Here is a 21,205-nt window from a genome sequence, read left to right on the forward strand (position 1 = left end):
GTGGGGGGGTGGGGGGGGTGGAGAATGGGAACTCTGGAGAGCTGAGGGTGGAGGCCAGGGCCAGGAAAGTGCTGCGTTAGACCTTCTTTGGAGACCCTAGATGGTAGGACAAGGTCTTACCTACCTGACCAACATGTCCAAGGAGGTGGGTGAGGGCCCAGGAGGTGGCTCTGATGATCAAAGGAGTAAATGCTTTGGGCAATCACTGCCTTACACACCCTACCGCAGGAAAAGCCACTTTCACTCTAAAAGGAGGCAGAGATGAAGGCAGAGGGATGAGTGAGGAGGCAAAAGATTTATCAAGGTTCAAGCGAAGCAGAAAAGGGCTTTTTAAAGAAGTGAGAAGGAAAGCAGGAGGGAGGGGGAGCAACCAAAATGAATTCTGTATAAAAATCCCATATGGAAAGCTATTACTTTGTAAGCTTATTTTAAAAACAAAAAAAGCAGAGAAGATGGGGCCAATGAGGGGACAAAGGACCAGAAAGAGAGAAAGGCCCAGAATAAGGACAGTCCCCACACTCCATCAACACGCCCTTCTCTCCCAGCCCCTTACCCTCTCCAATGGACATGGCCAGTCCAGTCTAGTCCAAGGCACTAAGCAATTCCAGGCTACGTATGTTAGCCCACCTGGTCCTAGAAACCCATTATGCCCCAGGGGAAGTTAGCCTCCACAAGTGGGAACATGTAACACACATGGGCTATATGAGAAAGACATGGGGTGAGGTCAAGGAGGAGAGAACCAGGGTCATGCATAAAGCTTAGCCCAAGCAGTGCCTTTCCCCTTCCTTCACAGAATGGGGAGAGTGGCGCTCTATGATCTTGAACAAGAAAGGGACTTTTCTATGCTTTCACAGTATCATTTGCAAAAAAAAATATTTATGGGGCAGTTACTGGGTCATGGACCATGCAGCAAGTTGACACTGATGCCTACCCCTGAGATCTGGTTCCTGCCCCGCCACCTGTCCTTCTTCCTCAGGGCCAAAAAGCAGTCTCCCTGGAATAACGGGAGACCAGCCAGCAATTACAAGAGTACTGATTCTAGACACTGAATGCTATCTGAAATGCTATCTCATTAAGGAGTGTTAATTTCTTGGTGGTATAAACAATGCTAACAAAAGCTGCTGGAGGTAGGAAAGAAGGGATGCTCTGGGAGCCTACAACCTGCCTCCAGGGGCACAAATTTCCTGGCTCCACATCTCCCCACAGGAGCCCTGGCCCTGGATCGGCTGCCTTTGGTTCAGCTGCATTCAGCTGAGGGAATCGAAAGCTCAAGTGCAAGGTTCCCTCCAGATCACAGGAATGAGATGTGTGCAGACTGGAGAAAGCAGAGGGACGCAGAAAGCTTTCACAGAACAGAGGCTCAAGGTGGTATCAAAGATACTGGCCATTCACAAAGGTCATTACCAAAGATGCCCAAGCCACATGGCAGGACTGTGGGAGCAAAAGCCAGGAGATAAGAGGCCATATGACATGCCACTGGGAAGAGGGTACTCTAGGTGCAGCTGGAAATTTTTTTTTAATTTTTAAAGTCAAGAAAACTTCTTTGCCAGTTTCAAGGGAGTTTAACTGGAAACCCAGTATTTAGAACTAAGAATAAACCCCTTATTCTACAGATGTCACCCCCAACTGATTGTTACACCCTCAAGGGTACCTTTCTTGGAGAAATAAGAAGTTGACATAGGAACAGGAAGTGAGGCTGTGACCAAGTCTGTTCAGGGATCTGAAAGTTACTAAAAAAGGGGTGTGATGGGCGACAGGTGCAGAAATGTGACTGGTTGGACTTGGGGTAGAGGAATGGGGCGTGTCCCCGCAGGGAACTCCTGCCTGCTTCCCCTGTATTTGAACATAGGACCCCCACTCTGGGAGGCAGCATAGGCTAGGGCCAGGCCAGTCTCCAGCAAACAGCTCATCTATTAAAAGGGAAGCTCTTACTCCTTTCCTCTCAGGAAAAGAGGCAGCAGGGCCAGGGCAGTGTAGAGACAAAGCTAGAAAACCTGAACTACATTTTCCATTCATTCTTCAGAGAAATATTTATTAAGCAATTATTTGCTAGTCATCATTCCAAGCATTAAGAATACAGCAGTGAGGGAACTGGAGAGATGGCTCAGTGGTTAAGACCACTGACTGCTCTTCCAGAGGACCCAGGTTTGGTTCCCAGCACCCACATGTCAGCTAACAATCATTCTTAACTCCAATTACAGGAGCTCTAACACCCTCTTATGGCCTCTGTGGGTATTACATGCATGGGTATACTTACATGTAGGCAAAATACTGATACATATAAAATAAAAATAAAATTTTAAAATAAAATATAGAGCCAGGCATGGTGGCACACACCTTTAAACCCAGCACTTGGGAGGCAGAAGCAAGTGGATTTCTGTGAGTTCAAAGACAGCCTGGTCTACATAGTGAGTTCCAGGCCAGCTGCGGCTACAGGAAGACCCTGTCTCAAAAACACCAAATAAATAAATAAATAAACAAATAAAAATAAAAAGAATACAGCAGTGAACAGGGCAGACAGCTCCTGGAGCTTACCTTAAAGTCCTATAATCTCAGAAATGAAAATGCCTAAGTGTTCAGGTCCACTCCACACCATGAACATGCCTCCTTCCCGGTGCCTGCTTCACTGCACAGTCCTTGCTTCTGTCAAGGTCACTGGTATGTCTTAAGGATCTTCAGTGGCCATCACAAGGCATGCTTCTAAAACATGCAGATGGCTATCCTGCTGGCATCTCTCCCCACCTGGCCCATGCAATCTTGGGGTGGGGTACTGGGGGGGTGAACAGAGTGCAGCTGTGCTCTCACATATGTGAGTTTTATTTTAGAGCAAGGTAAAATGTGGGCCTCATCTCCCTAGTTCTGTGACAGTCATATGAGATCAAAGTAACAAGTAACAACTTTCTCCATGCCCAAAGCTCCAGAACCCTTGGGCTCTGGCCACCAACAGTCTCAAGGATGGTTTCCCTTCCAAAGATTCCCAACACCAGCATGTGCCCTGCTAGGTATTCCACTTCCTAAGTCAGCAACCTCAAAGGGACAAGGAGGGCTATGATAGCCTGTCCACAGCAGCTTTCCCTAAGGGGAGATGGGGTCTTTGGGGAGCACCAGGCAGCAAAGGTGCTCCTACCAGCCTCAACCTGAGAATGCCACACACTTTGAGCAGGCACTTGGAAGGATTCCCAGGCTCAGACCCCAATGGAGCCCCTCCCCTTTCTCACTTGTCCCCACAGTCACCTGAAAAGGCCTTGCAGCCATGTAGGCAAGCCAGAGCCACATTTCCAAGGAATAGGAGTGGGCAGGCAGGGCAGATGTAAGCAATTACCAGCGGGAAAGCCTGGAGGTGGGGGCTGGGAGGGGCCGGCAGGGAAGAGAGAGCCCTGACCTGCCCCACTGAAAAGGATGAGGAGCCCAACTCAAGAGGCTGCAGCGCTCAGGGATAGACATAAGTTCAGGCAGCAGAGGGGAGGCCTGGGTTTGTAAGTTCCATCTTTGACACTAAATCACCCTGACCTTGAGCAAACCAGTCTTTCTTTTCCAATCACCAATGGGACCGGTAGGACAGGCTCCAGGTTGGAAACACAGAGAGAATGGGGCTGAAAAGCTCAGGCTTTGGAAACAGGTCTCAGTACCAGCTTTGCTGGTTATGAGCTGTAGGTACTCGGTAGAGTTTTCATTTTCCAAGCTTCTGTTTCTTCCTTTACAAATGGGTTTATGAAGAAGGTTGCATGAGGCTCACATGAAGTGATGCAAATAAATTATATCGTGCTGGGTTTTTTATTTAATTTTTTTTGCACAAATGTGTATGATATTGTATATGTTCATGCTTGTGCAACTGTGGACACACACCACATGTAGAGGTCAGAGGACAACCTTCCACTTTGAGACAGGGTCTCTGTTGTTCACCACCACATATGCCAGACTAGCTAACCCTCAAACTTCCAGGGAATTCTGACTCCACCTTCCATCTCACCATACAAGCACTGGGATTATAGACACATACTACTGAGTGTCAGTTTTCAGGAGTCCTAGTCCTGGGGATTCAAACTCAGGTCCTCATACTTGAATAGCAAATATTTTGTTCACTTTATTTTTTGAGTCAGGGGCTATACATGTAGCCCAGGCTGGCCTCAAGCTTGCTTTATAATCAAGGCTGTTCTTGAACTCCTGATCCTCCTTGCCTTCACCTCTTAAATATTGGGATTACAGGGGTAAAGCACCAAGCCTGACTCTTAGTCCCTTTTTCATTATGTTTTTTATTATGCTGCAAGACATAGGTCGTGTTGCTACTATATAAGCTGCCAGCTAGAAGAGGTTAGAGCCCAAAGCAGAAACACTATGTGTACTAACCCAGCATCCTCCAAACTTGGTCCCCGTACACTGCAATATGCCTCCTTTCAAAGAGAAAAGCAAGATCGGTGTCCCTAACTCTAGCACAGGCCTGAATTAAGGAGGAAAAAAAAAATCATCCTTCAGTCCCAGCTACTCCTGGGCTTCCTCACACTCGAGGCCCAGGAGGGAAACTAAGGGTCTAGTCAGACCAGTGCCTCACCTCAGTCTGAGCAGCAACATCTTCCTCCCTGCCAGCCTGAGCAGACCCCAATCACATCGGCCTTCTGCACAGATGCTTTAGGGGTTGGGTGGGCAGAGTTGGAGCTGTAGCCAGCCACTGCTCTCCCAACTCTAGGCAAAGCACCAGCCTGGGCTAAGGAAAGACCTGCACTTCTGGACACCCACACACCCACACCTTCCTCACCCTAAAAGCAACAACCTACCATAACCCCTCGGTTCTGGCCTGTTTGGTCACCCCTTGCCATTGCTCCCACTTAAATCCACATGAGACCACTGCCTTCACCTACATCAGTCAGACATACCTCAGGAGTGTAGAAGGAGTCAGGGGGGACTTGCCCCCACTTGGCGGGGGTGCATGAATACTCACACAAAGTTGTTGGAGCTCCTCTGGGAAAGACTGATAAGGATAGTGTGGGATGACTCTGGCCATGTCCTGGCCATTTCCTTGTGGAAACCAAAAACTTTCTGTCAAGGCCAGGGATCTTTAGGAGGAAGGAAGATGCTGACGGCCAGAGGAACAAGAAGCAGGAGCTAAGCCACTCAGGGCATCAGCTCACTGCACAGAAGTGACTAACTCAGCCCTGTGGGATTGAGCAGCTGGGACCCGAGCAGGTGGAACAAGCGTGGGGCCCCACTCTTCCCACCAGCCCTGCCCTCTGATGTCCAAAGTCTGTCTCCCAGTGGTTGCAGGACTACCTAGATTGAAATCTGTAGCCTTAGCCTTCAGGCCGTCATAGGCCCCAGGATCCCTGTCTATACCTTCAGGCTCCTTCCTTTCCATGGCTCCCTCCCTCAAGACTGGGACCTGGAATGTGGTAGCTTGCAACTGCTTGGTATCATCTGAGGTAGAATAGTGTCTTCCCTCCAACGCTGTATAATGCAAACCTAGAGCCACTATGACAAGAACAGTTCCCAACTCCACTGGGAAACCCTGAAGCAGCGACTGAGACCAGAAGTCTGGGGGCCTACAAAGCAAGCCATCGGGGTGTAGGCCAACCCAATGGATTAATTGCAGAGCGGCCAAGACTCAAGTTGGTAGGCAGAAGTGGGGCTGGTCTCTGCTCTTCCCTGCCTAGGGAAGAAGGGAGGTCCTTCCCAGGATCTCTAACAATTCCAGAAAGGGGCAGATTCTTGGTTTTACCCGGAAAATGAAATCCTACAAGTCTAAAAGAGCTGAGAGGGTAGAGGGGCCAAGGCACTCTTGTGGGTGAGTCACTGCTTCAGGGAAGGGCGCAAGGGAAGGAAGACAGCCCAAAAAGCACCAGGGGCTGCCTCAGCCTAGGCCTGCCACTCCTAGTGAAATGGGGGCTTCCTCTTGAGCAACAACTTACTCCCAAGATAAAGATGCCCTCTCCCAAAGGCATTGGGAAATTGAGACAGGGTCTTATGCAGTCTAGGTTTGTCTCAAACTTGCTATGAAGCAGAAAATGACCTTGAACTGACTACCTACCAACAGCTGGGATCCCACCTTCTGCATGCTGGGATTACAGGCATGCACTACCTCACAAAGTTTAGGCAGTTGCTAGGGATCAAACCCAGGGCTTTGTGAATGCTAAGCAAGCAGTCTACCAACTGAGCTTCATCCCTAACTTGTCTCTTAGTTGTATTTTTTTTTTCTTTTACTATAATACTGGGATTGCAAGTGCTCTACCACTGAGACACACCCCCAGCTCCTAATTTACTTTTATAACTCTGTCTACATCCCTCTCTTTACCTCACTGTCACCTTTAAATCCTGGAGGGTTGGCCCCAATTCCTGTCTCTCCTTTGACTTCTTAGTGGAGCCCAGGGCCACTAAACAGCCTGAGATGTCTCACCCCATGCAACAGGACAGGACATGAAGGAGAGATCAGAGTAGGGTCAACAGCAGTGCAGGAAACAGGTTAGAGGAAGCTGGGTCACCCCAGCATGCTGGGAGGGTATTGGCAGGTCAGTTCTCAAAAGAGCAAAACATCTATCTCCATAGTTATTTTCTAGGCCCTAAGCAACTGTCACCTCCCAGGTACCCCCTCTAGAATTACAGGACTGCTTTGGAGAGTAAGCATATCTAAGTATTTCCAATAGCAAACACACCGCCGCTCTTCTCTGTGCACTTTTGAAAGTACGTAATACAGATGAACTCATTTAAAACCTCATATAGAGGCCTGGAGGGGCCAAGTGGGGTCTATAGAACTGATCCTGCACAGTGGTGTAAGTTCCTGACCCTTGTGACAAACAACCTACCCTGTAGCTGAGGTCAGACAGGGCATTGCGGTGCACTGGAACACTACCTACAGCCTGAGCCTCCAGGCAGCAGCCTCCTATGCCTGGCTCTGGGAATCTAGCCTGGGGATCCTAAGAAGCAGTGATCAGGACTCATAGCCAAGACAAGTCTGCCCCTCGAACTGGGAAAGGAGGGGCAGTGCTGACAGACACATTGGCAGCTTTGGGCTGCCCAGAGGTCCCGGCCAACAGGGTCCCCAGAGAGTCACCCAGGGCAGACAGTAACGGGTTCTGATTCATGGCTCTGGTCCAACCTACTCTGTCCCATTCCTTCCCACAGTCCACCATCCAGCCAACTTTGAGGCACAGCTGTCTAGGCCCAAAGACCCCCACTTCACGGTGGGTCCCGCCAGCCTCCAGGTGGCAATTCCACCTTTGGGTTCTACTTAGCGACCTTGCAACTCTGGCACACAGGCTGACCCTGCAAAGCTTGTCACCTCCAGCAAAGCCGGCCCACATGTCCCAGACTTTAAAGGACGCTGGACGTGAGGACACCTCCTCAAGCTGGCCAGGGCTGGGGGAGGAAGAAACTTTTCTGCGGACTGTCCCGTTAGCTCACTCCAAGAGAGCCCGACGACTCAGGCTTCCCGCGAAAATCTGGTCCAGGCAAAGGGACCCAGCAAAGCAGCTCCCTGGGCTGTGGCCGCCCCACACCGACCCAGAGCAACGTGGCGCCCACGTGCCGAGCCCGACCCCCTCCCCGAGCCGCGGCGGGAGACGGGGGCCAGGCAGCCCCGGAGCCCGGAGCTCCCCGCCCTCCGCCGCGGGCCCCTGGAGCCCGGCCGCCGCGTACTCACCCTCCCGGGTGGAGCGGGGCGGGGCGAGGCAGATCCGCGCGCAGCTCCGATCCGCTAGTTGCCCCGGCTGGAGGGGCACCGCTGGCGCAGCGGCTCCGCTCGGCCGGGTCCCTGTCCCGGGAGCAGGGCCGGCCGCCGAGCCGCCAAGTCCGCCTGCAGGGGCGGCGGGGGCCCGGGCCCGGGCGGGGGGCGGGGAAGGGGCCGGCCACGCTTGCGCACACCGCCCAGTCGACTCCTCCGGGCCGCGGGGAGAAGGGAGGGGAGCGCGAGCGGCGCGCGGGTGGAGGGAGGGGAGGGCGGGGGTGAGGGTGCTCCGGGACAGGAGGAGGAGGAGGAGGTGGAGGAGGAAGGAGGGAGGGAGGGAGGGAGGGCGGAGGCGAGGCGGGCGGGGCACGAGGTGGCGGCTGCTGGCGCTGGCTTGGCGTGGAGGCCTAGAGGGCGCCGCGAGAGGCGGGCAACGGCGTCGGGGTGAGGGAAGCCGGATGGGGTGAGAGCAGAGCCAGGGCAGGCACTGTCTGTCACTGGCGCCAGGTTGGTCTGCCCAGAGCTGCGTACCCACACCCTCCTGGGAACAATAAGACACAAGAATGGCTTCTCTGCTGTCGCCGCGCGGGGGACTCTGTTCTTCCCTCAGTGGGGAAACTGAGGCACAGGGGTGGGAGTCCATCCTTCGTGGGTTTCTCTGCCCCAGGCTGGAGTCGCCCCAAATTGTTCTCTCTGCACCCACCCTTGAATATCCTGTCTTAGCCTCTGATAACTTCTCAGTTTTGGTTCTTACGGAGGGCACCAGGCTTCCTGGATCCTGGGGAAGCCCCATCAAGCCTTTACCCTGTTCTTGAGCTCTGGAATTGCCCAATTTGAAAAACAGTGCAGAAGCTATCCCACCATCCCTTTCAGAGTCCCTTTCACAGGTTAGCACAGGGTCACTGAGTCCTTAACATGAACAGCCCAGGGTTAGGCAACCAGGCACTCCAAAGAAAGTGTCAGACCCAGTTGCTGTCCCCAGGAAGCTTACCATCCAGCTGCAGAGAAAAGGCTTACACACTGGACTCCCTTCAAGAATAAAGCAGTACAGGATGTGACTAAGTGCAAGAGACGAATAACTGACAGCACATGGGGTTCCAGTGAAGTGGCAACTTAAAAGTCATCTTCAGCAAAGCTGGAGGGCTCACCTGCTGGGAACCCCCAACTCAGCAAGTGCTGCTCTGTAGGAACAAAATGAAAAGAGTTGACCTGGTGACTGTTTCATCCTAAATCACACCTTGCACACCTTGCACCTTCAAGGGCTGTTTGGCACCTCACCAATGCCTAATTTTATTTGAGTAATTCATTGGGCATCATCAGTCACATTCATTCAACAAATATTTATTGCATATTATGTTTTGGTCTAGAACTAAGCTTGGAATAGAGAACACAAGGATTAGGACCCTGAGTTGGGCAAGCCAAAAGGAAGAAGGAAAATCCCTGTTTTGCCCAGAGAGAAACTGCCCTAGGCTACTTAGATGTCTGGCAAGCGGTTCCAAGAAGCAGCCCAGCCTCCAAACCTGGCTAAGTCCTTAACAAACAAAATCTAAAGACAAGTTTATAAATTTGTACTTCTTGCTAAGAACTCTGCAAACACCCTTTAGCCATAACATTGAACTTTAAAACCCAGATTTTTGGTCCTGGAGACGTGGGTTCCAACCTTGCCTCTGCCACTAAATAGCTTTCCTTTTGTTGCTAGAAAAAAAGATAACTGAGCTTATTCAAAGGGCTATTGTTAGCATTAAATGAGGCAATGGATGTGAACTTGTTCTGAAATCATAACATGCTACATGTAGCTGTGCTATTATTACACAGGTGGAAGATTGCCTCTTTGAACTTATAAAATTTATTCAGATCCACTGCCCACCCTCTTCCCTAGTTTATGGCAGTCTTGGTTCCCAGAAGATAATTATTATCACCTCCCCTTAGGTCACTGTGTGCTTATGATCTTTCCCCTCCATTTGATTTTCTTCCTTCTCTCTCTTTTTTTAAAAACAGCCTTACCACCAGGCATGGTGGTACGTGCCTTTAGTTCCAGCATTCAGGACGCAGAGGCAGGTGAATCTCTGGTGAGACTGAGGCCAGCCTAGTCTACATAGCAAGTGCCAGGCCAGCTGGGGCTAAAGGGACACCCTGTCTCAAAAAGACCAAAAAAAAAAAAAGGACAGTCTTACTAAATAGTTCAGGCTGGGTAGCTCAGGCTGGCCTCAAATTATCCTCTTGCTTCAGCCTTCTGAATGCCAGGATTACAAGTGTGCCAGCCACCATACCAGACTTCCCCTCCAGTTTCTTTCCTTTTTCTTTTTGTTTTTGGTCTTTTTAGCCCCAGCCAGCCTAGAACTCACTGTATAGACTAGGCTGGCCTCTATCTCACAGAGATCCACCTGCCTCTGCCTCCCCAGTGCTGGTACTAAAGGCCTATATCACTATGGCCTGGCAGCCCCTCCAGTTTCTTAACAGTACATCTAGAAACTGAGCTGGTGGCCGAAAGCTGTGTTTGTGGAACAGAGGAAAGCAATCCTGACACTCTTTATACTAGGCCCTGGGCTTCAGAGCCCTTCCCAACTCCATTGCACCCTTCAACAGGACAATACAAGCTGTGCACTAAGAGGCAGGGTGATAGGGGGCTTGCCCTGAGGGTACTGTCCTCAGGTTAGTTGCACTGAGATAGGCCAGGACAACATCAAGAACAGGTGTGAGTCCTGCTCTGCTTGCAAGCAGTACCACCTAGGTTTCCATCCCCTGCCTCCCCTTTACCTCTCCTGCTTCTGAGGTGAAAGCAGTGGTGAAAGCCGTGGCAGGACACCTGTCTGCTGGGGCAGCCAGAGGAGCAGAAGGAGCAGAAGGAGGAGACAGAGGAGGGAGGGGTGTGGGAGGGGGCAGGTGCATCTGGGCCTGGAGAGGGCTCAGGGCTCCTCCCTGACAGGCAGTGGGTGTGGGCAGCAGCCCTGGAGCCGCCTGACAAATGTGCCTCCCAGACTTCTGGCTCTTGTCCCTCACATGTGCCACGTTAACATCCTGCCCACCAGAAGGAGGGAACAGCAAGATGCCGGTTGAGGAAGAAATAGACGCAATACCAGCATCTCAGATGCTTTTAAAAATAGCAACCCCAGGATGGTATTTCAGGGCCTATTTTTATCAGATTTATATGGCTGGACCGTGGAGTTGAGCTGTTCCCAGGGATCTCAATAGCAGGGGACATCTCTATTGTAGTATTAGAAAGCTGCCAGTAGGCCAAGGCTAAAATGCATTCCAGGAACCTTTAGGCTGGAAGAGATCCCAAGAAGTCACTGCACATAGCCCCACCTCTCTTTAGGACCACAATCAATTAACCACAGTGTGTGGTGCCTTTTTTAAAAATCTTAGCTGAGTATAGTGGCACATGCCTGTAATCACAGCACTAAGAAGGCTGAGGTGGAAGGAGTATAATGAGCACTAGGCCTGCCTGGTCTACAGAGTGAGTCCCTGTCTCATAAACCACTGGGTATGCTGGCACTTGCCTGTAACCCCAACACTTGTGAGGTAGAGACAAGAGAATCAGGAGTTCAGGTCATCTTTGGCAACATAACTGACTTGAGACCAGCCTGGGCTACATGAAACTCTGTGTCAAAGCCAACCAGCCAACCAAACAAACAAAAAGCCTCTCTAGATTACCATGCCACTATGTAATCTAGACTGGATTTTCAGGTCAGTAAATCTAATTTTTTTTTAATTGTGTTTAATGTGCGTGTGTGTGTGTGTTATGTGTTTGTGTATACCATCAGAGGACAGATGTGGGCCTCTGTTCTCTCCTTCTACTGTGTGTATACCGAGATTCAGTGCAGGTTATTGGGTTTCACACCAAGTCCCTTTACCTGCTGAGCATCTTGCTGGACCAGGAATGTTTTTTTTTTTCAATATTTATTTATTTTTATTCTATGTGTATGTGTTATTGCCTGCATATAAAGTGTGTATTGCCTGCCTGTAAAGTGCACCTGTGTCGTGCAATGCCCTCGGAGGACAGAAGAGGCCATCGGATCCCTTAGAACTGGAGTTACGGACAGTTGTTAGCTGCCATGTGGGCGCTGGGAACAGAACCTGGGTCCTCTGCAAAAGTAGCCAGTGCTCTTAACCACTGAGCCATCTCTACAGCCCTGTTTTTGTTTTGTTTTTTGAATCAGGGTCTCACTTTGTAGCTCAGACCAACCTCAAACTCACAATCCCCCTGCTTCAGCCTTCCAAGAAGCCTCCTGGCTTTCTTGGAGTTCTTTTAATATGACACTAATCCCATCGAGGGCTCTGTTGTCATGACCTAATCACCCCCCAGGGGCCCTGCCCCTAACACTGTCACCTGGGGTGTTAGGATGTTAACATATAAATTTTCAGAGGCTATAGCAAGTACCTAGCCCCAAATGTCTTTCTTAAGTTCAATCTCATAGCAGAAAAATAGCTAACATTTACTAAGTAATAGAACTATGTTCAAAAATCCTTTTATTTAATCCTTACAAACCCCTCTAAAGTAGGGATGATTGTCAGCCCTACTTCATGAGCAATATGTAAGTTGCTCCTGATTATACTTGGCCATGCTGGGACCATCAACTCTGCTTCCCAGGCACCAGAGGAACAGAACATTAAAATTACCCTTTAGGGCTGGGGCCATAGCTCACTTAATAAAGTGCTTTGATCCAGGGAACCTATGTAAAAAGTGTGAGCCATGGTGGCACATAGCTGTAATGCCAAATTATTGATAAGTTCTAAGACAGTGAAAGATGCTGTCTCAAGAAAGAGGAAAGAAAAGGAAAGAGAAAGGGAAGGAAAAGAAAAGTTAAAAAGAAAACAGTGGACAGTCAGCACCTGAGGAATGACACCCAAGGTTGTCCTCTGGTCCACACACATACCAATACATATGCATGTTCTCTGTCTCTCTCTCTCTTACATACACATTAATTAAAATTACCCTTTATCCTTAGTTGTCCTCCTGCTGTGGCAAGCACTCCACCACTGAGCCACACTCCTAGCCCATCATTTCTTCAATGTGGTTCTGAAGGAAAATCAACTAGTTTCCTCATTATCTGTGTATGCCCTGTGCTGGATGCTTGGCTGTGTCCCAGCCACACTGAGCCATGGCCTCCCACACTTGTGGGCTTTTGTTTCTGCTTGCTGTTTGACTGGTGAACAAATTTTAACCAAGAGCATGAAAAGATGTGTAGGACATGGTCTCACTTTTATATGGACTTAAAAAAAAAAAAAAAAAAAAGTCCAGCACACAGAGCAGAGCATAGAATGGTGGTTAGCAGGAGCAGGGCAGGCTGGAGAGGACACAAGACGGAGAAAAGGACACAAGCTTTCAGCTGGGCAGAAGAATGGGTTCAAGAAACCCACAGGACAGTGTAGTGACCATAATTAACAATGAATCATATACTTGAAAATTGCTGAGAGATTTTTTAATGTTCTCATCATGAAAAGATAGTGTTAAGTAATACATGTTAGTTTATCAATTCTACAGTGTGTGTGTGTGTGTGTGTGTGTGTGTGTGTGTGTGTGTGTTCTACATAGTGAGTTCCAGACCAGCCAGGGCTTCATGAAAAGATCCAACCTCAAAGAAATACACACACACATACACACTGTGCTGGATAGCTTGAGTGTCAACTTGACACACCTGGATTGAGGGAGCCTCAATTGGAGAATTGCCTCCATCGAACTGGCCTGTAGGGCACCTTGACTGTTGTGTGATGTGGGAGGGCACAGCCCACTGTGGGTGGTGCCACCACCAGGCAGGTGGGCCTGTGTGTCATAAGAAAGCAGGCTGAGCAGGGGCTAGGGGAGCAAGTCAGTAAGCAGCGTTCCTCCATGGCCTGTGCTCTAGCTCCTATCTCCAGGTTCCTGCCCTGAGTTCCTACCTTGGGCTCCCTGATAAACTGTGATCCAGGAGATGTAAGACAAATAAACCCTTTCCTCCCCAAGTTAGTAGTGGTCAGAGTGTTTTGCCACAGCAATGGAAAAACAAACTAGGACAGACAGACAGACAGACAGACAATTTTTTTAATTTTATTTTTTTGGTCTTTTTGAGACAGGCTCTCCCTGTAGCCCCAGCTGTCCTGAAACTCACTATGTAGACCAGGCTAGCCTTGAACTCACAGAGATCCGCCTACCTCTGCCTCCCTAGTGCTGGGATTAAAGGTGTGCTCCACCACGCCCGGCTACAATAACAATTTTTAAAAGTATAGACCCAAGTTCCCTCCAGTTTAAGCTCCCATACATCTCACTTTCAAGGCAGTCATTACTTTTGTCATTGCTTTCTAATTAATACCTATATTCCTCCTGAAATTGTAAGCTCTATATGAACCCTACCTGACTCCAGGTTCTTAGGGAGAAAAAAAACAAAAAAAGAAAAAGGGTAGATGTTCAAAACCTATTTATTATACTGAATTGAAATTTAAATACCCTTTTTTTTTCTTTTGGTCTTTTTTTGAGACAGGGTCTCCCTGTAGCCCCAGCTGGCCTGGAACTCATGGTGAAATTTAAATACTTTTAAAAAATTCAGTTTCTGATGGTAGTATTTACTTTGTAATCTTAACACAATATAGAGTTCAGAATACAACATAATGTCATTAATGTTAGAATTTAAGGTTGCTATGCTGCACCTGGTGGCTCTTACCTGTAATCCAAGTACTTGGGAGGTAGAGGAAGGAAAAGTGCAAGTTCAGGGCCAGCCTGATCTACCCAGTGAGTTCTAGATCATCCAGGTCTGTATAAGGAGACCCTGCCTCAAAATAACACAACAACAAAAAAAGAAACAACAAAACTTAGGGTTGCTAACATTTATTTTGTGAAAGTACTTTAAAATCAATTATGTTTGGCTAGGGATGTAGCTCACAAGGTAGCATGCTTGCACAAAGTCCAGGGTTCAATCCCTAGCAGTACATAAACCAGACATAATGGTGCACACATGGAATCCAAGCATTCAGGACATGGAAGTAGGAGAATTATAAATTATCATAAGTTCAAGGCTCTGTCTCAAATATACATATGTACATGTATATGTATGGCTAGGATGCAGCTAATGGCCTAGTATGTGTGAGACCCTGGGTTCAATTCCCAAGGTTATTTAAAAAAAGCATATATGAAAAATACAGCCAGGTGTAGTGGCATATGCCTTTAATCCCAGCACTCAGGAGGCAGAGATAGGCAGATCTCTCTGAGATGGAGGCCAGTCTGGTCTACATAGTGAGTGCCAAGCCAGCTGGGGCTATAGGGAGACCCTTTCTCAAAAAGACCAAAAATAAGTAATTTTAAAAAGCATATATGAAAAATATGTAAGTACAAACTTTTTTCTTGACATTATTCCCTTAACAATACAGAATAATGACTATTTATGTTATATTAAAAGTAATCAGAGGTGACTCAGTATATAGAAGGATTTGTATAGACAGACCACTACTACCCCACTTAAGATACTTGCGCATCCAGAGTTTGGGCATCAGGGTGGTGTGTCCTATAATTAAACTCCCAAGGACACCAAAGGAAGATTGTATTTAAATGTTCTAGATGAGGAAGTATTTATTATAAGGGAAATATTTTCAAATAGTACAGTGTGTGTTTCTTGATTTGTCAGTTTGGAGCTCAACAGGGACATGCAAAACAGGGTTTAAATATTTTCTTTTTCTTGGTTTTGTGCTGACAGTTTTGCTCTGTGAGGTTTTGGGATAAAGAGAAGATAAGGAACAGCAACCACTCTGCATCCATTGCTTCTCCCCTCAGACCAGGCCAGGAAGAAAGCAGGCCAAGTGCTGGAGGCCAACAGCCACTCATGGAGGGGTCCCTGTATTGGTCAGGGTGATGTCTCCCAGTGCTAAAGCATGCTCATGAGGGTACTCTCCAGCACAGAGGACAGCAGGATTTCACTGTCAGAGTGAAGCTGCTTTGGTCTGGGAGTGTTGATCATAATAGGCCCTGCAGGGGCCTTTCTCTCCCAGGAGACAGGATGCTGGGCTCTGACCTGACAGAAGGAGGGAAACATGAGGCAGAGGGATGGCTGCCAGTGGCATTTTTCTGACCTGGGAATCAGGACCTGATTGAGACCCCAGCTCCATTCCAAAGTTTATTGACTACTCACTACAGGCCCTTAGGCAGAAGCCCCTTTCCTGGAGCTAACATTCAACCTGTAACAGGCATTGTGAGCCTTGAAATGGAGGATGAGAGCCCCATGAAATGATGTGCTATACAAATGTAAATTTTCAGCGTTGGTTTGCCCAGTCAGACAGTATCCCAGGTGTTGGGGAGCCAGAGATAAGGACAAGCCCCTACCCTCAAGGCCCTCTCAGTCCAATGGGGAAGGCAACAGCCCAGCAAGAACAGCAGGAATGAAAAGAAGCCATGTGTGGGAAGCTACCCAGACAAGTCAGGCAGGAGAGTCTCAAAGGAAGGGTTACCCCATAAAGACATAAAGGGTGGTGTTGGGATCTCAATACCATCAATACAGCCAGGCTGCCTGGGAAGAGCCTCAGTGGGATGAGGCATTGGGAGGTGATGAGACAATGGGGGGCTGAGGTTTTAGGGAGAGAGCTGCCATTATCTTCTGTGAAGGTCACAGTGCAGAGCACTGGCTGGTTCTGAAGGGGCCGTCAACTGACCTCAGCTCAGGCAGAGGCTGCTGGTCCTTAAAACTAAGTAGTGAGGCCTGGAGGAGACCAGAAGACCTCTGTGATATTAGGTAAACAAGGTGTGTGTGTGTGTGTGTGTGTGTGTGTGTGTGTGTGTATACATGTGTATGTATGCATGTCTGTGTACATACATGTGTATGTATGTATGCCTCCATGTGTGTCTGTGTGTGTCCATGTGTATCTGTGTATGTGTGTGTGTGTTTGTGTAAGGGACACTATCCCAGAGAGGCATCAAAACAAAGATGGCACTGACCAGCAAGAGGGAGCCAGGAAGCCATCTGGAGCACCAGTCACCTGTCTAGAACTGTGCCTGGGGAGGCATGCTCTCCTCTCCAGGCTCATTCACCACCCTCACTGCTGTGACCCCATAGACTGATCTAAGTGAAAGAGCAGTCCCCTACTCCCTCCACCAGCCTCCCCGAACTCTTACCCCACCATCCAGATACCATAAGATGATGGCACAGAACACAAAGGTCAGCCTAGGGGTAGCGGGGGACAACACTGGACCCACAGGTAGCACAGTTGGGTTGGGGGTACAAGGAGCATGTGATGTGGCAGAGGGACTGTGTGTTCTGGAAGAAGGCCTCACCTGGCACCTACCTCTGCAGTGCTGGGGTCAGATGGTATTTTCTTGTCAGCACCATGAGCTTTAGTGGTCACTTTTCTCCCCTGGTGCCTGGAAAGGGAGCAATTGAGACCCAGGAAGCAGCTCTGCAAGCTAGAAATAGCTCTAAGATATGTGGCAGCCATGAAAGGAACTGGTCTGTGATAGACCTTCCTGCCTTGGTCACCACCTGAATAGTTCCTTTGCTACAACTCTGTGTGGGTGGCTGGATACATACCTGAGCCCTGGGGTGCTTGAAGCACTGCAGAGAAGGCTGGGTCAGGAGACCAGTAGCTCTGTCAAGCTCACCTGGACTTGCTAGAGGTTTCCTGACCACCCCATCCAATCAATCCTTTGCTTTTTATAGGGAATCTCTCTTTCAAGGGCCACTGAGTGTTCTCCACCATAGGCAGCACTGGGCTTGGAGCAGGTGCCAAGGCCACAGCTATCACTGAGGGCCTCACTTGCATACAATATGGCAGAGCACTGAATCAAGCCTCCTGGTTACCAGGCCAGGAGGATGCAGGGTGACAGCCACCCCTCTTCATACTTTCCTCTTACAGACACTTCAGAGCTCAATATCCTGCCTCCCAGGAGAAAGCTTCCCAAGCAGGGCACAGTATCCTCATCCCTCTTCTGCCCAACAGGAAACATCAGCCTTGCTCTGCCAGTGAAATGCAATTGCCTTCTGTACTGAAGTAAACTGTTAGTGCTTGATGTTCCCTGCTCTGCTGAAGCAGTGGCAGATGTCACTCTTCCTAGTGGGCTCCTGCCAGCTCCATGGCTGGTTATCAGCCTCAAGGTCCATTCCTGCTCCAAGATTCTGTGAACCAAGGTGCTAACCACACCCTGACCCCCCGAGTCTGATTATTTTGCCCTTGCTGTTGGTGTTCTGAACTTGGTCTTCTGTTTTGTCTTCCTGCCTAGATAATAAATTCAAGGCCAGGGACTCATTGACCAAATAACAGAAGGAAAAGGCAGGCTTTTGGGGCTTGCATCATCTGATTCTCATTAAAACTCTCCTAGTTCCAGGCAGTAATCCCCAGCCCCCTCAACAAGTTTATCAACAGCCTTGACGTACATACAGGGTGTAACCTCATTACTGGGGAGGGAAGGAGGAAGTGGCATCTAAACCCTCCACAGACTATTTCCGGAAAGGTTTTGAATTTGATCTTTGGGGGGGAGGAGCTGGGAGAAGAACTTGCCCAAAAGGAGAGTTGGGGAGAGAAGAACATGGCCGCAGAAAAGGAAGGAGTCCACAGAGAAACTCAGGACAAGGACATCAGTCATGGACCGCACAGGGGAGGTGGGGGAAGCTCTGCCCCTAACAAGGGCTGTTACTCACCACCTGTGGTGACATTCTGAAACTCTCCACCCTTCCCAGGACTTCCCCACCAGCTCTGCCCACCTACCTTCATGGTCACCAGCTTCCCCAGGCTATACCATCATTCTTTACTGATAAGAAAGTACTTTATTATCATATGAGGAATAAAGCAGTACAAAATATATCTTATACTTGATCTTAGCCAAAAGGCCAAGAAACTACAAAATACATTTTAGAAAAACCCCTTGGAGATAAAAATCCAGTCCGTACCACCCCACGCCCTGCCCACCAGTGCCTCCCTCCTCAGGTGCTTGCTCTCAGCCACTCAGGGTCTCTAGACCTTCTGTAGGAGCCCAAGTAAGGGGTCATCGGTCCTGAGGGCGAAAGTGAGAGTACGCTGCTGGTAATGCTTGGGGTCATACTCCAGATTCTCGATCACCTCAGCCAGCAGGTGCGCCCGCTCCACACCTGAGCCAGGGGCCTCGAAGCCCAGGGCAGTGAAGTGCACATGCAGGTGGTAATAAGAGGGCAGATAGTGCAGGTACACGCGCAGGCGGTCTCCAGCCACCTGGTAGCGCTGCAGGATAGCTTCCTGGTGAGGAAAGGGAGCAGTAGAAAGTCATCAGCCAAGGGTCTCCTCCACCTCCCACCTGGACCCTCCTCCTACCTTAACTAGGGCTGACCTGGGAGTTTATAAAACTCTCCAATCCAGACTCTCTGCCCCAGCTACCTTAGATCCCTGTCTTCCCTCTAAGAAATCAGCAAATGCAGTAACAGCAAAGCTGACACATTTCCCCTACAGACGGATGCCATGGCCACCATTAGGATTCCCCACCCCAACCCGGATAAAACACAGGCTTCCTTTAGGAGTCTAGAAAGTTCTACCTCCTAAGGTCAGGTCCCGAGTCCCAAGACTGTAGAGACTGTCCTTCCCCCAGATGACCTACAGCAATCCTGCAGCAGGTGGGAGGAACTCTCCCTCTCCTGGAAGGAGGCTTAGTAACACTGGAGAGGGGGCTGTGCTAAGAACTTGGTGAAAGAGAAAGGCTGGAGGAAGGGACCTGGTGAAGGGCTCTAAGATCTCAGCAGGGCCCCTTGCAGAAGGGGAAAGCATTTACACTGGTCCTGATTCACTTTTCCCACATCTATCTTGCTCAGAGGGAGAGGTCTCTATTTACCCCCCATAGCTCCTTCAGAGGAGAAAAAGACTCAGGTTTCAATGGGCTCAGAACTCAACCTCAAATCATATTCTGCTTTTGGTGCTTCTGCAGGAGAATCACAGCAGCAGGATGAGAACAGGTTCAAAGGAAGCAGGGGGCTTCGTGGGATAAGCAGAGCTGACAGCTAGAGCAAGGCTGCCCAAGCTGGCAGGCCAAGAAAGTGGGGCTCTCATTTTCTCCTCGAGAGAAAGACACCCTTTTATGCCATTGGTAATATCCAAAGGCTACTTCCTAAGAGAAATGAGTGGTTCTAAGAGGGTAAAGGCAGACAGAGAAGGGTGTCATGGAGAGGGGGCACTTAGGGCACAGGGGCAGGAGAAGTAGTATCCAAGCAGCACCCTAGTACTGGTCTAAAAGGGGCAGAGCTCTTCCTGGGCACCTTTGTGACTACTAGCCCCTGATAAGATGGGTATCTTCACACATTCCAGAGAAAAGGCTGAGACTCAGCTTGTAGAAATGTGGATTTAGAAGGGACCTCAACCAGATCCTGTGGTCCAGAGGTAGTGACCTGCCCCAAGCCTTTGGATAATTAGGAGCCAAACATCATGCCAGGACCACAACTCAAGCCTCTAGCCACCCTTTCTCCCACACTTTCCTGCCCCCAAGACTCCTTTCCCTATCCCTATAATGTCCCAAACAGAAAGCACCTCAGCACATCAGGAAGCACAGAATTTAGCCTGCCTTCAGCCTAAGTGAGAAGGCATTTGTACAAGTCAAAGTTATGGGACCAATAGCCAAAAAACTCGTCTGGCAGGAGGCAGCTGTCATGAACAAGGCAGGTGATCCTGGGGTAGGAGGGACATGAGTCTATGGGGTGAAGGGACATCCCAGATGGAACTTGCAGAGAAAGGCAGGGGAAGGCAAGTGTGGGGGCAAAGTGTCTGAAAGTAGAACAGGAGTATCAGGCAGGACCAGGGACAAAGAGTCTTGGGAATCAATGAGAACAGTGGCCCAGAGAACACACTGGAATCTGGTAGAAGCCTGGGCTTCAGCATTGGGAAGCAACTCACTTGTCCTTCCCGGAGGATGTTCCTCAGCAATGGCAGGTGCTCTGGAGTAAGGTCTCGAAGTGATCTGATGCCCCGACGATGGCAGATGGCAATCAAGTATAGGTCATCAAGCTGCACAGAGATCAAAAGGGAACAGGGCAATGCTAAGCTCAGTAGGGAGGCTGCCAGCCTGGGAACTCATCCCCAAGGCCTAATGTACCCCCACAGTCACTTGGAGAGTCCTCATAATAGGACCAATCTCCAGGTACTGCAGATATCTAAAGAAACCCCAGGTCCCAAACCCAATCGATCATCATCTGGGAATTTGTATATACTCTACAGAGCTGATAAGGAGGGAGATGGGGATGATCAGAAAGAGGCAACCACAAGTCTTTTCCCTCAAGAGTTTATCATCTAACCCATGTTACATAAGTCACTCGACTATATGAAATGAAGACTATATATCTGGCTGTGGTGCTGGAGATGGAACCCAGGGTCATGTGCATGCTCAGCACAAGCTCTACCACTTCCTCTAAACATAAAGTGATCAACACAAGAGGAAGGAGACTCCAATTAGCTGAGTGATTCAAGAAGTCCTCCTAGAGAAGGCAAGGGATCTGGATCTAAAGAGATAAGGGAACTGTGAGAACAAAGGCTCAGAGAGGGTGGCAGCTCAGTTTATGTGGAGTCAAAGGTACATGCAGGGGCATGGAGGATGCAAAGGGGGAAAGGGATCTTGAGGTTCACTCAGCAGCATGTGCCACCATAACGGTCA

The 21,205-nt window shown here is 49.3% G+C and overlaps 2 protein-coding genes across 4 annotated transcripts in view; both read right to left on the bottom strand.

Annotated features, from left to right (window-relative positions):
* Window positions 1-7,745, bottom strand: part of St3gal4 (ST3 beta-galactoside alpha-2,3-sialyltransferase 4) — a 43,564-nt gene extending 35,819 nt beyond the window's left edge. The window contains exon 1 of one of the 2 annotated variants that reach the window (XM_029564281.1): window positions 7,628-7,745. The gene's annotated coding sequence lies outside the window, so the exon portion shown is untranslated. Of the gene's footprint in view, window positions 1-124; window positions 228-7,627 lie in introns of those variants that run through there. The other variant, XM_008834603.3, reaches the window with a different exon arrangement.
* A 10,602-nt stretch (window positions 7,746-18,347) lies between these two features.
* Window positions 18,348-21,205, bottom strand: part of Dcps (decapping enzyme, scavenger) — a 64,523-nt gene continuing 61,665 nt past the window's right edge. The window contains exons 5-6 of one of the 2 annotated variants that reach the window (XM_029564289.1): window positions 20,452-20,562; window positions 18,348-18,813 (exon numbers count right to left, since the gene is read on the bottom strand). In XM_029564289.1, the coding sequence (XP_029420149.1) occupies window positions 18,556-18,813; window positions 20,452-20,562 (369 nt within the window). In that variant the 3' untranslated portion in view covers window positions 18,348-18,555. The remainder of the gene's footprint in view (window positions 18,814-20,451; window positions 20,563-21,205) is intronic. The other variant, XM_008834615.2, reaches the window with a different exon arrangement.

This window comes from Nannospalax galili, unplaced genomic scaffold (genome assembly GCF_000622305.1).
Source record: "Nannospalax galili isolate Female #2095 unplaced genomic scaffold, S.galili_v1.0 scaffold690, whole genome shotgun sequence".
NCBI lineage: Eukaryota > Metazoa > Chordata > Mammalia > Rodentia > Spalacidae > Nannospalax > Nannospalax galili.